Source organism: Echinops telfairi, unplaced genomic scaffold, assembly GCF_000313985.2.
Source record: "Echinops telfairi isolate 266 unplaced genomic scaffold, ASM31398v2 ScPeMD7_25;HRSCAF=90, whole genome shotgun sequence".
NCBI lineage: Eukaryota > Metazoa > Chordata > Mammalia > Afrosoricida > Tenrecidae > Echinops > Echinops telfairi.
The window spans coordinates 24908664-24922048 of record NW_022103922.1 but is presented as its reverse complement, the minus strand read 5'-3'; the positions used below and the strand labels follow the sequence as shown (position 1 = coordinate 24922048).

The 13385-nt window shown below is 42.5% G+C and overlaps 1 protein-coding gene across 1 annotated transcript in view; it reads left to right on the top strand.

The window, feature by feature from the left end:
- The first annotated feature begins 139 nt into the window (after positions 1-139).
- TUSC1 (tumor suppressor candidate 1) overlaps positions 140-13385 on the top strand; it is a 14728-nt gene continuing 1482 nt past the window's right edge. Inside the window, exons 1-2 of the mRNA XM_004712411.3 lie at positions 140-201; positions 13085-13354. Coding sequence (XP_004712468.2) covers positions 140-201; positions 13085-13354 — 332 coding nt within the window. The remainder of the gene's footprint in view (positions 202-13084; positions 13355-13385) is intronic.

Here is a 13385-nt window from a genome sequence, read left to right as displayed (position 1 = left end):
TATTTGATTTACAAATAAGGAATCCTACTTCGCGGAATTTCATTTATCACGGTAGGGTCTAGAACCGATTAACCGCGATAAACAAGGGTTCACTGTACTATGTATGTTTGTGTGTGTGACTGACGTTTCATTCCGCACCATGGTGTCAAGGTTCATCTATGTTGTGGAGAGTCATAAGATTTCATTTTTCCTTAGGACTGAGTATGTACGTGCTACATTTTGTCTAGTCATTCATCTGTGGATGAGCATTTTGGTTGTTTCCTGGTTTGGGCTATTATGACTAGTACTACACATATTATCTGATCTCACTTATGTGACAAAAGCTAATATGTCAAGACCAAAATTCACAAGTTGTGATGAGGAGGGAGGGAGGGAAGGAGGGAGGAGCAAAGAAGCCGTCATTGCTTTGGGGGCACTGAGTTTTTATTAATGAGAGTGGAATGAATTGTGAAAGGACAGTAATGGTGATTGTGCAACATGCGAAATATTAGCCATGGTTTGTTTTTAAATCATCTATTTGGGGGCTTTTACAGCTCTTATCACAATCCATATATCCATCTATTGTGTTAAGCACATTAGTACATTTGTTGCCATTATCACTTTCAAAACATTTTCTTTCTACTTGAACCCTTGGTATCAGCTCATTTCCCCCCTCCCCCTCCCTCCCTCATGAACCCTTGATAATGTATAAATCATTATTTTTTCATGTCTTACACCGACTGCTGTCTCCCTTCACCCACTTTTCTGTTGTTCATCCCCTAAGGTGGGTGGGGAGGCGGCTGTTATATGTCCATCATTGTGATCGGGTCCGCCTTTTCCCCCTCCTTCACCCTATCCTCCTGGTATTGCGACTATTGGTCCTGAGGGATTTATCTGCCCTGGATTTCCTGTGTTGCGAGCTCTTATCTGTACCAGTGTACACCCTCTGATCTAGCCAGATTGGTAAGGTAGAATTGGGATCATGATACTAGGGGAAGGAAGCATTAAAGAGCTAGAGGAAAGTTATATGATTCATTGGGGCTGTACTGCACCATGACTGGTTCGTCTCTTCCTCGTGATCCTTTGTGATGGGATGTCTAATTATCTACAGATGGGCTTTGGGTTTCCACTCTACCCTCCCCCTATGATATTTTTTAATGTGGGTTCTGGTTGATAAGGAAATGCTCATTACAGCCAAATAAAATTTCCCAAAATTCCCAATAATTTGGCTAATTTCATAAGAATCATACTTGCTTTCCTATTCCCATTTTTCTAAAATTATGTTTATATTTTAACAAAATATTTAGTAACATATTTTATATCATTTTATTATACTTTCTGAATATTTGCATATGCTAAAATGGCAAATAAAACAAAGGCAAAAGTAAGTACATACTGCAATGAATTCCAGTGCACACGTACATTACTGCGCTTAAGCCTCAGCAAGGTGGAGTTCAAAGAAAACAGTCATGGAAAGCACAATGCTGTTGAGCTGATTCCAACTCATATGAGGGATCCTATAGAACAGAGTAGAGCTGCGCCTACGCTTGCTCAGCCTGTCAATCTTTAGGGGAAATGATTGCCACATCTTTCTCCCGCAGAGCTGCTTGAAGGGTCCAAATGACTGACTTCTGGAAAAGAAGCTGAGCGCTACTTAACCACTATATTATCAGGAAACCTATCCTCATTGATAGAAGAGGTAAATTTTTCCCTGGCTAGAGGGATCTGCTCCTGCAGTGCCCACCTTGCTTAGCAACACGCCCATTATCGATTTCCTGAAATACAAACCATCATTAATACTTATGAGAGTGTATGAAAGTCCCTCGATGCATCTGACCATGCAGAGGACACCTCACCTGTAGGTTACATCCAAACCTGGCCCAGACTTGGCTAGACTTGCCTGAGCATCCCCGAGTGGGAGGCACAGAGCTCTCAAGCCTAGTTGACGCCATGAACGATCTTTCTCTTTCCCACACAGTCGTGCCCCGTGCTTACTAACTAGAAATGAAGAGCCTGAAATGATAACCACGAAAAAAATGTCTCATAAGCCAACAATCCAGCAAAACTGCACATTCTCTTGAACAGTATGCCTAGCACATTTGCACTGGCAGAAACTCCCCATTGAGCCCTGTTATCTCTGTTAGCATATAGAATGCCTCGCCTGGTCTGCCTGCTATGGACTTCAATTATGTTTGTTCTAAATATGGATAGTCTTTTCCCTGAAGTCATATTCTGAGGAATAGCTCTGTTCTGACACCCCTTTGTCTCATCTCGAGACAGAGACTCTGGCTTGTGAGGTGGCTGAGAGAATTTTTTTTCCAAGTCAGAGCTATGAAAGCGTACAGCGTCCCTCCTCTTGGACTCTCCCCTGAAACCGCTAAATCTCTAAGCAACAGGAGGCTCAGCTGACAGTTCCGATCTGAGACGCTTAAGCAGATTTTAGAAAAGATTTGGCTTTTGTTTGGTGTTTGTTGATCTCTGGAAGAAGGGGAGCGTGTGTATTTCAAGCTTGACAAACAAAAGGTTGCCGAGCTCGCTTTGAGACCAGGGCTGGCGGTTGGGATGCTGCCATCTCATCTCACTCATTGGATCATCGCGGATGTTATACCCTAGAGCTTGCCAAATTGTTGTCTATCTCTTGGTAGCAAGCAAATACAAGGAAGCAAACGACCAGCAATTTATCCTCTACTTGTTAAGATTGCAGTTGTTGTTTGCCTTGGAGTGAATTCTGACTCGAGGCAACCCCGCAGGCAGAGCAGGCCTGCACTAGGTGTCTCAAGGCTGGGGTCCTTCCTTATCTGATCACCAGATCTGTCTTCGGAGGAACCTCTGGGTAGGCTTGTGGGGTCAAACTTTTGGCCAGACCTTGTGAACTTAACCAATTTTGCCACCCAGAGGCTCTTGTTAAGGTAATTCAAGCCATATAAACAAGGAAAAATGTTTCTATTATTATCGCATGTTCTGAACAGATGCAGATACATGGATGTGACTTATAGTTGCATAAAAAGGCATTTATCAATGTCTTTATATTTTGTTTCTACTCTATTCTGCCTATTGAAAAACAATAAGCGATTTTAAAATGCATTCAAATGTCTCATGTGATCGTTCGTGAGCTAATTCAAGATTCAGGGGAGGACGAGTAGGAGACTTGAGATGAGATGACACTCGGGGGGGAGGGGGACAAGGAGGACTCAATGCAGACAGCTGGCTGAAACAGCCAGATATTTGGTGGTACGGATTTGGGGAGGGGGACAGACAGTACATTGGGTTTTAGTCTGAAAACACTGCTAAAGCTGACTACGAGATAAGCAAGGACATGTGTTAAATGAGCATTGACATATGAAGCTGGAGCTCAGTGGAACTTGTGCGCAGAAATGTCAATTTGAAAATTTTTGTTGCTTTTAGCTGCCATGAATTTTACCCCTGACTCATGGCCACATCTTGCATAATGGAATGAAATACTGCTCAATCCTGTGCGATCCCTAAGATCCAATGTGGATCAAACAGCTGTGATCCCAGAACAAACTTACTCCCATTCAGTCGATTTTGAATCGTGGTGATCGGATAGGACAAAGTAGAAAACTGCTCCAAGACTGTAAATCTTTACAGGAATAGAAAGCTTCATCCTTCTCCCCCAGAGCAGCTAGTTGTTTCGAACTGTTAGCCTTGTGGTGAGCAGTCCAGCACGTAATCCACTATGCTACCAGTTGCGATCCTTGCAGTTTTTATTGGCAATATGTGGAAGTAGCCTTCACAGGCATGTTTGTCCTAGTTTGCTTCAGTCTGGAGCTCCACTGACCCATTGAGCTTTATAGCAGCACAAAAGCCTCCCCTGATAGATGACTAGTGGCTGCATATAAAGTGCATTGGCCAGGAACTAAATCCAGGCCTCTGGGATGGGAAGTGGAATTCTACCCATAAGCCATCCATAGAGAAAACAGCTAAAGTCTTGATTGAATGACATGACTAGGGAAAACACAGAGAAAAATAAAGTACTGATGAGACCAGCATAACCTGAGAGTTTAGAATTTCACTTTACAATTGTAATGGGAACGCATATCAAATTCCAGCCATGTACTATGTGCTTTACATATTTTGCATCTTTTAGTATTGCATTGATGGCATGAAAGCAAGATGATTTCAGATAATGGCACAGATAAAATGTGCCATGAATTGGGTTGTATGCCCCCAAAATGTGTGTCAGCTTGACTGAACCACGATTCTCAGTGGTTTAGTTGTTACGCAATATAACAGCTATGTAATGTGCCCCCAGTATGTGATCTGATGTGACTAATGAATAAGAGAATTCAGGGTGGGATGCAATACTTTTAATCTGGTCACATCCCTGGTCCATGAAAGGGTGGCTTTCTTGAAGTTTGTCTTGTCACTCCTTTTATCTATTTCACAAGAGATGAAAAGAGAGAGAACTGAACAGAAAGGAAAGGGACCTAGGACCACCAAACAGAAAACCAGGAGTGGTCCCTGCACAGTGAAGCTTCTAGATACAGAGAATGGTCGACAACCAAAGCTCATGGAGATCTCCAAGAAATGTCAAGCCCACAGATGCTAAAAGGAAACAAATGTCTTTGCTCGGAGTTCACATAGAGAGACAGCCTTCCAGCACTCTGAATTTAGGCTTCTAGTGTCTGAAACTGTGAAAGAATAGACTTTTGTCTGTTAAAACTATCCACTTGTGATAATTTTGTCATAGCAGCACTGCATAACTAACACAAAATCTGAGATTTCAAAATCAGAACAAGGAGAGAGGGAGAGAGAGGCTTTCTTACTGGCATTCCATGTTTTGCTTGAGAGACATACAGTTTACATTTCTTGTGAAAAAGATTTAAAACAAAAACAAAAACTTGACACCCAATGAGAGCAAAAGGTTTTCAATGGCTTCTTCCTCTGTAGGCGGGAGCAGAGTCCGAGGAAAGGTTGAGGTTGTCAAGGATTTCGTCTTACTTGGATCCATAATCAGTTCTCATGGAAGCAGCAGTCAAGACATCAAAAGACATGCTGCATAAGGTAAATCTGCTCCACAAGGCCTCTTTAGAGTCTTGAAGAGTAAGGATGTTACTTTGAGGACTAAGGTGCACCTGGCCCCAAGCAATGGTATTCTCCATTGCATCATATGCATGTGAAAGTTAGAAATTGAATAAGAAAGACCAAAGAAGAACAGATGTGTTTTAATTGTGATACTGGAGAAGAATATTTGGAAGTACCATGGACTGCTAAAAGGCCAAACCAATCTGTATTGGAAGAAGTAAGACCAGAGTGCTCCTTAGAGGCAAGGATGGTGTGATAGTTAGGTTTATTGTGCCAACCTGGCCAAATAGGAAGATACGGGATTAATCAGGTTGCAGTTTGTTTGGAGGGCAAAGAGAGAAATGGCTCTGCCGTGCCCATCCCTGTCTCTCTTGCTATCTGGTGATCAGAGCATTTGTGCTGCTGTTGTAGCTAGTTCTCTGCCTCAAGTTGTGAGCTACACTACCTGTGGGCCATGTAGCCTGTGGATCATGTTGCTGGAGCTTGAGGCTCCTTGGGTACCTGCTTCAGCACGCTGATGGTGCATACATCACTTGATCTTGAGGCTGGTGGATTCTGTCTCTTTGCATTGCTTGCATTCATATTCCATCCCAGCCTGCTTCACTAAGCTCCCAAGCTACTGTCTGCTTGTTGCCTGTGGGCAGACTCTCCGTGCCTTGCCCTAGGGAGGACTCTGCTGTCTGCTTCCTTGACCTTGGACCCGGACAGCACACATGAATTGAAGGACTTCCAGAATATTCAACTTACACCTCTGTAGTACTGTGTGGACTATTTAGCTCCTATATTCCTTCTCACTATATACAGTGAACCCTCGTTTATCATGGTTAATCGGTTCTAGACCCTACCGTGATAAATGAAATTCCGCGAAGTAGGATTCCTTATTTGTAAATCAAATATTTTCGTAGTTAGAGCATAGAGGACATGAAAAAACACCCTTTAGTCACCATTACACTCGTATTACCCAATTTATTAAACGAAAAAGGGAAAATACAGTAAAACATTTTGGATGTTACAATTATCATTTATTATTTATTATATTATTTATGGCATCAAGCGTGTATAGTATGAGCCAATCAGTGGCAGTAATGACAGAGCATGTGCTGTTACGCAAAAACCGCGATAGAGTGAAGCTGCGGAAGTTGAAGCGCGAAGTGGCAAGGGTTCACTGTACACTTAGCCTCTTATATATATTTAAAATCATAAGTGCCCTGGTTTCATTTCTCTAGAGAACCCTGCCTAACACAGGTGGCAAAACTTCATCTTACATGCATATTGTCAGATCCAGGTAGTGTTTCACTCTGCTGTGTATAGGGTTGCTATGGGTCAAAGCTGACTCGATGGCACCTAACAACCATGAAAGCCGTGACCATATCTATTTGATTTATCCTTGAATAGCTGGGACCTACTCAGTAGGTGGCTCTTAATAGAATTTCAGTAAATATTACATAGATGAACCTGCAGCTTTCACTGGGACCAATGTCTTATTTGCCCTCCCTATCAGATCATAGGGGAACAATCTGGTGATCTGTTTCCATAAAGGTTACAACCTAGAAAACCCTTTGGAGCAACTGTGCTCTCGCGCAAGGTCACAATGAGTTGGAATGACTTCACCAACACCCAGCAACAACAGCAACCCACCTTGTTCCAAGAAAGGTGGGACTTTCCTCAAAGAACTGGTGCTGGAACTGGACTCACATGTGAGGGCAGAATATGATCCAAGCGGAAGTTGCAGTATGAGTTTCTTGGACGAGCTTAATAGTGTTTCCTCCCACCCTTACATATCCCAAGTGAAAGCGTTTCCAAAGAACTAGAGATAGTAAGAATTTCCCACAGATGGAGATGCTCACCTCAGCTTGATGCAGAATATACCCTAACTGCAGAAACTCCTATTCATAAGAATGTGCTTTCACAAGGGGAACTGTGATGAAAGGGGCCTTGACTCTCTTGAATGATAATGGAAAAGGAAATGCAAGCGATATCCCTGAAGAGGCAAAGACTGTGGTACTTGGATAAATCTAAAGGTCAAGTTGGTGGGCTATGTGAATTGACCCAATATTGTCCAATAGACTTTTTTCATAATAACGAAGACCCTCTATAACTGAGCTGTTCAATAAAAAGGTACATGGAACTACTGAACTTTGAGGTTAGAGCACAAGTTAACTAGTGAACAAGGCAGTGAGAGCAACAAAAGAACTTTTAATTTTTAAATTTTAATTCAATATCTTAATAGCTATCTGTGCCTAAAGGACAGCCCGGATTCAGACTACTGAAGAGTGAGATTAACCCACAAATGCACAGCATGAAACAATGAAAATTTAAAACTAATAAAGGCATTTCCCACCTTGAAAAGTCAATGTTGAACAATTATTTGGCAAAGTACCTCTTGCTCTTGACTGCATTGCTTTTTGCTAATGCACTCGTCCTCTCTCTCTAGTCCGACTCATGTGTCTTCATAGTCTTTGAACACAGGAGGGGATTGCCCCACTGCAGAAAGTCCCCTAATTAAGATGGATAAGTCACTCTGCTTTTATTTATGTCACAATTTTCCCTCTAGCTAGAATTAAAATGATGCTGTCAAGGGGCAGTGCTAGTGTTTGATGGCTTTTAATATTTTTGTCCATATCAAAAGACTAAATAAATGCAATCAATATCCCCAATTCCAAACTCTCTAGTAATTATTCCAATAAAGAGATAGTCATGCTACCAAGCATCAATACATGCTCTTCATAGCCCTAATAAATCTGTTCCCAGAAAATAAACCATGTTCAGCTGGGCCTTTAGAGAGATTATTAACAACCTCAAACTCAGAATGTGATTAACAAAACTCTCCAACACAAGGGGCTTACAAAATATGGATTTTTAAACTCAAACACTTCATGAGAAACATCAAGAAATAAGAATCATATCCTCAAAGGGGCTACATATTAAATTTGGCATGACTTCTAAGGCAAATAACTTAAATAAGGATTTTAAATAGTGTTGGCTCATCATAGGAACTCATTCAATAAATGTTTACCTCATAAAATAAAAACAAAAAATAGTAACAATAATACCTAGGATTATTAAGTACTCTTTGAGTTCTGACTCTATTTTAAGATATAATGTGATACAGTAAATTACTTAATATGATAGCTCTTCTAGCTTTAAACTTTGTAACTCCCACCAAACAACTTCCTAAAGGGTCTAAATAAGAAAGGCAGAGGAAGATGCCAACAGTGTTAGATGATTCATTTGTTAGTAATTACTAATGGAGTTAATTTGGATTCTAAAATCTTGGAACTCTAAAAGGGGGATTGGCCAATTTTTCCATCTCGCTAGGGCTCTCTGAGTGCTGGAGCTCCTAGATCCAGAAGACAAAGAGCTGTGATTCCACAGTAGCAGAGACCAACAGCAACAGATCCAAAGCAGAAGCACAGACTACAGGGGCTTCTTGGCCCATCTAGTGAGAGCGCCTTCAGGGAAGCTTGCTTGTTGTGTGGGTTTTGCTCCCAGTACTTACCTGGGAGAGCTAGGTTTGCTGGCCCATGGCATTAGATTGGAGCTCTTTTGGATTGATAGTTATGGTGGAGTGCCCTTTGAACCCTTATTAGCAGAGCTAACAGAGTTTTCTAACAGGGCAGAAGTCAATAGACAGCGTGGATAAGAGGCTGATGCTAAATTGTAAACCTGTTGTGTTAGTCTGGGTTGACTAGTGAGACAAATTTATAGATACTCATATGTATAGAAGAAAGCATTTTATATACAAGAGCAGTTGAATATTGAGAAAACATCCCAGCCCAGTCCAGGTCAAGTCCATAAGTCTGATATTAGCCCATGTGTCTGATACCAATCTATAAAGTCCTCTTCAGACTCACGGAACACATGCAATGACACCAAATGCAGCAAGACCACAGGCCAGTGTATAAAAGGTCTTATGGATCGAGTGGTGGGGTAAGCATCTCAACCTTGGCAGGGGTCTCCATGTGGCTCCTCTAGCTCCAGGGCTCTAGCATAGCTCCATGTGGCTCCCAGGGAGTGAGTCTGTGTCCTGCCTCCAAAGAGCTATTTATCTCCTTAACGCCTCCAAATGAGGTCATCAAGCTGTGACCTGATTGACAGGCTAAACTCCACCCTTTCACTCATAAGTCTGAAATTGACAACAGATCACCAAATGTAACAGGTATTTATATTGTATTGTTTGAGTTCTGTGTGGACAGTGCATGAACCTTTGAACCCGGCAGAGCATTCAGAAATGTCTTGGGAGGGCCTTCTCATGTCCACATGGGTAAGACTGGAGAGTAGAGCACGTCCGACTCCTGTGCCCTAATGGAAAGAGGCCTTGAGCACCACGATGTATGAGGCTCGTTTCTGTTGTGAAGGTGGAAGGCATCGTCTCCATATTATTGAAGCATACAGCTTTTCACAAGAATCCCATGAGGGAGACATAGTATTTCATTCCCATTTTACAAATGAGGAGACTATGTTTACAATACTTAAATGCAATGTCATTTTCCAAAATACATTGGATGAGGTGATCTAGAATGTTTTAAGGAGAGGCTCAATGGAGAGAAATATAATGCTGGGTGGCTGATCTCAATGGAAGGTATAGGCTAAGTCCGGTCGCTAAACAAAGGTGGTCTACTTCCATCGGGTTTCCAGGATGTACACCCTCTGGGACATAGTTCTACTCTTTAACACGTGGAGACATCGTGAGTTGGAAATCAACCTGCTGGCTACTGTTTTTGCTTTGTTTTTAAATGAATCATGTCATAGGAAATATTTCAAATGGGAAAATGAGTATCAATTAAGCATGACAATAAAAGAACCATAGAAACAGATGAGGTATAGGAAACAAATTATATTGTAGGATATTTTTCTCAAGCATTGTTTGTTCTGTCGTTCAAAAGGCCGCAATGGGTCGAACGGAGTCGATGGCACCTAACAACATTTTTCTCAGACAAGCACCTGGAAGCATACTTCCACGCAGCCTGGCACAGCACGAAGGTGTGTTTTCTTCTGTTGTATGCAGGGTCGCCATTGTACACAGAGTGGAGATCACTGGTGGTGACTAACAACATGATGTAAAGAAACTCGTTTGGGCGATAGGAAGAAATGGATAAGGAAGCCAATAGCTGTCATTTAAACGTGGCTAATAAGAAATAACAAATGCCACTTTAATTTGCCAATACGGCTTTTACCAACTACAGTATTTACACAAATATTGACACATGAAATAGCAGTTATTTTAACCTTAGCTGTTTGTGATTTTTAGTTCACGATAGATAGGAAGAGAGCTTGTTTTGTTTTTACATGAGATTCAAAGTATTAACAATCAGGGAATATGAACTGAGATTGTGGGTGTGCTCGTCTGGGTACATTAGAGAAACAGATCCACAGAAACTCATATGCATAAGAGAGTTTCATATAAAGGGAAAGTGCACATCAAGAAAACACCCACTGCTGCCCAAGCCCACAAGTCCAACATTAGCCCATATGTCTGATGCCAATCCACAAAGTCCTCTTCCACCTCACAAAACACAGGCAATGACGCCCACTGCAGGAGGAAAGTTGAATCAGTGAATGTGTAAGCATCTCAGCACTGGCAGGGGTCTCCACAGGACTGCTCCAGCACCCAGGGCTGCATCGGGGTCGGTCCATGTGGCTTCTGCTTGGGGATGTCTTGAAGGAAGCCAGTCTTGCCAGCTGAATCAGGGAGCTGGCTAAGGCAGCTGCACCCTTGTCCGATCACCACAAAGCATGAGACCCTAGAACTAGAAAGGCGAGGCTCACAGAGCCATTTATCTCTCTGCCCTTCAATTAACCTCATGTGTTTACTGGCCAGGTTGGCACAATAAAACTATCTCAGTGGGGAAGTGGCTGCACTAGAATAGAATCAGTTGCTGCTGAGTGGATTCTGACTCAGTGTGATCTGACTCCTGGTAACCCCGTGTTTCAAAGTTGGTCTGCACCCCATAGGGCAGTGGTTCTCAACCTGTGGGTCACAAACCCCTTTGGGGATTGAATGACCCTTTCACAGGGGTCGCCTGATTCACAACAGTAGCAAAATTAGTTATGAAGTAGCAATGAAAATAATTTTATGGTTGGGCAGTCACCACATGAGAAAGTGTATTAAAGGTTCGAGGTATTAGGAAGGTTGAGAACTACTGCCATGGGGCCTTGATGGGTGTGAATTTTTGGAAGCAGATCATCAGGCTTTATTCCAAAGTGCCTCTAAGTGCGTTCAAACCACCAACCATTTAGTTAGTAGCCTAATAGTAAACTGTTTATACCATACAGGAACTCCTTAGGCTGCTTATAAAAAGGCATCTTGCTTAAAACAATGAGTTTGAAAGGAATGTTGCTGCCATCAAGAGCTGTGTAACTAACCAGGGCACAACAGAAGGAAACCCTAACTGGCTCTGCATCATTCCCACCATTATTACCACAGTAACTCTACACTTGCTAACCTTCCTTATGGAACTGTTACGATGGAGATTGGAGAATGGCCTTGGGGACTGTGAAACAAAGTGTAAAAGTGGATCATTACCGTATTTTATTTATAATATAGTAAGTTCATTGATGGAGAATTCTTACTCATTCTCTTTAACAACCTTTTTATTATTAAAAGATTATTTTATTGGGGGGGTCTTACAACTCATAACAATCCATACATCAATTCTATCAGGCTTATTTGTACGTGATGCCATCATTATTTTCTAAACACTTACTTTCTATTGAGCCCTTGGTATCAGCTTTTTTTCTGCCCCAACCCTCATTACCCTTTGAAAAATTATAAACGATTATTTTCATCTTACACTTGACTGCTGTCTTCCTTCCCCCATGGGGCCAGGGGTGTGTATGATTATGTGTTCATCACTGCAATCAGTTCCCCCTTACTCCCATCCCCACCTTCTCCTTACCCTCCTGTTATCACTACTCCCATTCTTGTTCCTAGATTCCGAGTGTCCTGAGCTCTTATCTGTACCTGTGTACATGCTCCAGTCCAGTCCACAATGAAAGGCAGCACTGGGGTCATAATAATGGGGGGTGAGGAAGCCTTATGGAACCAAAGGAATATTGTGTTTCATCAGTGCTATACTGTACCCTGGTTGACTCATCCTTCCTTGTGACTCTTCTGTGAGGGGATGTCCCATTGTGTACAAATGGACAACCTCTGAAAGGATAATGAATACATTATCAAGAAAGACCATTTTGAGCTTTTCATGTTTTCTTATTTAGCTTTTTTTCCCCTCCTGTTCATAAGCTCCCATTCTTAAATAGAACCAGAGTAGTTTATGATTGTCTTAAGATGGTATCTTTTACCGGTTATATCCTGTTACCCACCCTTTGCCTTTGAATATATTTGAGATTTACAGCTATTCAGCAAAGGAGAACAAAACTGCTCCTTGAGTTTCCAGGATTAAATCTTTAGAGATGCACACAGCTTCATCTTATTTTTCTCCTCATAGCACTGCTGGTGGGTTTGATCCTTCAGCCTTGTAGTTAGCAGCCAAACACCAAACCACACCACCACCAGGGATTCTTACTAGTTGGTAACCCACGTATCAAAATATTGGTCCAACACATGCAGGTAAAAATAAATGGAAAACAATCTGATGGGGGGAAAATGCAACAGATATGATTAAAAACAAAAACATGGGGCTGTACCATTCAGAGAATATAGAATACCTTATTATGTTTTTATTGTTCAGTAGTGGGTTCAGTTCATAAAGAAGGAAACACTGCCCAGTCCTGACCCATCCTCCAAATCCTTGCCAAGCCCTTTGTTGGAAGGAATGCCCACATTTTCAGTTTAAAAGGGCTTGTGAACCAACCAAACTGCTGGAGTATAACCTTACTTCTATGGAGTCCCAAATACTTTACAAAGCTGCTCAATGGTTGGGATTGCAGATATATTCTTAGAGCTCTGTGTTCCCACTGAGGGCCTCATGGCAGGTGCTCAGCTCAATTGTGTTGAATGCTTTTATCAAGTGCAGGGGTGTGTTAAGCCTGTCGGTTCTAACTTGCCCTAGAGTTTGATCGCTGAACTCACCTTTTTTTTTTTTTTTTTGGCTTTGAGATTGCCTTGCGGAAGAGCAAGGGAACCACCGGTGGTTCCGCTGAGCGCGGGGCGAGGCCTGGTAGCTGCAGTGCCCAGGCCTGCACGGAAGCGCCCTGGCATTAGTCAGCACCCAGCTTTGAAGGCAGCCGCCTTTCCCAGCGCGGCCCCAAGCGCAGAGCAGCCACGCGCTCCTGGGGCCATTGTGCGCGCGGCCGGCCTGGAGATCGCAGGCCCTGGGGGCAGCTCCACCGCAGGAGACAAGACACGCCTCAGCCGGGCAGATTTCCGGCCTCCTCTGGCCCGGGGCCAGCGGCCACCG